Source organism: Cyprinodon variegatus, unplaced genomic scaffold, assembly GCF_000732505.1.
Source record: "Cyprinodon variegatus isolate N-32 unplaced genomic scaffold, C_variegatus-1.0 Scaffold2819, whole genome shotgun sequence".
NCBI classification, from domain to species: Eukaryota; Metazoa; Chordata; class Actinopteri; order Cyprinodontiformes; family Cyprinodontidae; genus Cyprinodon; species Cyprinodon variegatus.
The window spans coordinates 11,085-13,714 of NW_015153272.1; the positions used below are offsets into that span (position 1 = coordinate 11,085).

At 37.7% G+C, this 2,630-nt stretch overlaps 1 protein-coding gene across 1 annotated transcript in view; it reads left to right on the plus strand.

Annotated features, from left to right (window-relative positions):
* Positions 1 to 2,626, plus strand: part of LOC107081066 (myosin-6-like) — a gene marked incomplete at its 3' end in the record, with an annotated part of 5,128 nt that extends 2,502 nt beyond the window's left edge. The window contains exons 7-13 of the mRNA XM_015369279.1: positions 7 to 55; positions 148 to 266; positions 361 to 510; positions 682 to 852; positions 946 to 1,255; positions 1,409 to 1,488; positions 2,420 to 2,626. Coding sequence (XP_015224765.1) covers positions 7 to 55; positions 148 to 266; positions 361 to 510; positions 682 to 852; positions 946 to 1,255; positions 1,409 to 1,488; positions 2,420 to 2,626 — 1,086 coding nt within the window. The remainder of the gene's footprint in view (positions 1 to 6; positions 56 to 147; positions 267 to 360; positions 511 to 681; positions 853 to 945; positions 1,256 to 1,408; positions 1,489 to 2,419) is intronic.
* Between the last annotated feature and the right edge of the window lie 4 nt (positions 2,627 to 2,630).

Below are 2,630 nucleotides of genomic sequence, written 5' to 3' on the forward strand. Positions count from 1 at the left end.
ATGAAGTTTAAGCAGAAGCAGAGAGAGGAGCAGGCAGAAGCTGATGGAACCGAAGGTACAAAACCAGCATATGTATATTATGGTTAAAAAGTATACTTTAGATGTTTGATTACTCACAGATCAACATAATATTTTTTACATTATTAGATGCTGACAAAGTTGCATATCTGATGGGCCTGAACTCTGCTGACCTCATCAAAGGTCTCTGTCACCCAAGAGTCAAAGTAGGGAATGAGTGGGTCACCAAGGGACAAAATGTTGCTCAGGTAAAAACATAAAGCAAACTTCATGAGTGTATTTTGATTCATCTGCAACACATTATTTAGTTTTGATATTGTTTCCCATCATTTTCTTGTTAAGGTGTACTATGCCATCGGTGCACTCTCTAAGTCGGTTTATGAGAAGATGTTCCTGTGGATGGTGATGAGAATTAATCAGTCTCTTGACACCAAGCAGCCACGCCAGTACTTCATTGGAGTGCTGGACATCGCTGGATTTGAGATTTTTGATGTGAGTTTAGATAGGAGAAAGACACCTTTCATGTTAGGAGTTCAGTATTAATTGCTCTTTGTTTTAATTACTTTTATAATATAGTATGTGCCATTTACATCTCAGCAGTAATAAAACTTTCTAAGTATTTTAAGAAAAAAATAATTTTAATAACTCTCAACATCTTTCTAGTTCAACACCTTTGAGCAGCTGTGCATCAACTTCACCAATGAAAAACTGCAACAGTTTTTCAACCACCACATGTTTGTGCTGGAGCAGGAAGAGTACAAGAAAGAGGGGATTGAATGGGAGTTTATTGACTTTGGTATGGATCTACAGGCCTGTATTGACCTGATTGAAAAGGTGATTTATATTGTATATTTCAATTTAGCAACTATTCTATATTAACTGTTGATTTTGATGAAATATTTACTTTGGTGTTTATGCTCTACTTAGCCCATGGGTATCATGTCCATCCTTGAAGAGGAGTGCATGTTTCCCAAAGCCAGTGATGCTACGTTTAAAGCTAAGCTTTATGACAATCATCTGGGGAAATCCAACAACTTCCAGAAGCCTAGAGTTGTCAAAGGAAAACCGGAGGCACATTTTTCCCTCGTTCACTATGCTGGAACTGTTGATTATAATATCAACAACTGGCTGGTGAAGAACAAGGACCCTCTGAATGAGACGGTCGTTGGTCTTTTCCAGAAGTCAACCGTTAAGCTTTTGGCGATACTTTTTGCAAATTATGCAGGAGCTGAATCAGGTATGTTAATAAAAAACAATACCAGAAATAAACAAAATAATTTTTTGTTACCAAAATATTATCTATATTATTCTAATAACCTGTTTTCTTTCTTAAAACATGTCTTCTCTTAAAAATTGCATTCTAATAATAACATTGATTACTTATATGTAGCTCAAGAATCTGGTGGAAAGGCCAAAGGCGGTAGCAAGAAGAAAGGCTCATCTTTCCAAACTGTTTCTGCTCTTCACAGGGTAAGATTTTTGTACAGTATAGTAATGAAATTGCCAAAACTTCTAGATATCTAATAGATGTATTTGCTGGTCAGGTTCTATGCAATGATTATTAATGGATATGTCTTGCTGTGTTCTCAATTCAGCAGACCCTCCATATTTCAGATATGTTAATGTTGTCTACCACTTTACATGACATTCATATTTAAACATCCTTTACATGATCAAGAACAGATCACAGAAAGAGGACATATAAAATTTGTGCATTCTACATCTCTGTTGTGACCAAAAGTTGGGATACAGGATTCTTGGTTGGGCTTTTCCTCTTTGGGTTTATGTTTACTATCCAATGCCCACTCATGGATTGGAAGTGTACTGCAGTTGTGTTTATAACTCCCCATACCCGTACTTCCCCATAGACTATTTTAAATACATTTTCCGTGGCCTTTCAGAGCATTAGAGACAGAAATCAAACAAAGTTCACTGGACTGGAACTAGAAAACAAGAGTTCCAATAACTGCTGGTATCTGTTGCCATACTGTACAGAAACCTTCTGCAGAGCATTGTGAAGACCTGCTCCAAAACCATTGGTCTTCCATCTAAGACCAGCAGGGCAACAGTCTCATTGCCCCTTTATGTTTGCAGTGTATCATCCGTCTGCAACACTTTTGGAAGACTAAAAAAATCAAACTTGTGCCTTTCCCCTACTTTACACAACCATACTGATGAATTTGTTAGATTTATAAAATTCCTTTCTTTAGGCTATATGTTCACGTATATATATATACATTCCCAGGTAATGGATTATATGTTTTTTTCTATTTTTTTCTGTAATGCTATAAATGTGTTTTATACAGCATGACTTATGAAATCCCTTTCAGTGTGTTGTACAAAGAAGGTTCCCCTACTTTATAGTAAACTAATCAGAATGTGTCACCTCTGGCTTAATTAGGAGAATCTGAATAAATTGATGACCAACCTGAGGTCTACCCACCCTCACTTCGTGCGCTGCATCATCCCCAATGAGACCAAGACCCCTGGGGCCATGGAGAACCCTCTGGTGATGCACCAGCTGCGCTGTAACGGTGTGCTGGAAGGCATCAGGATCTGTAGGAAAGGCTTCCCCAACAGGATCCTCTATGGAGACTTCAAGCAGAGGTTTG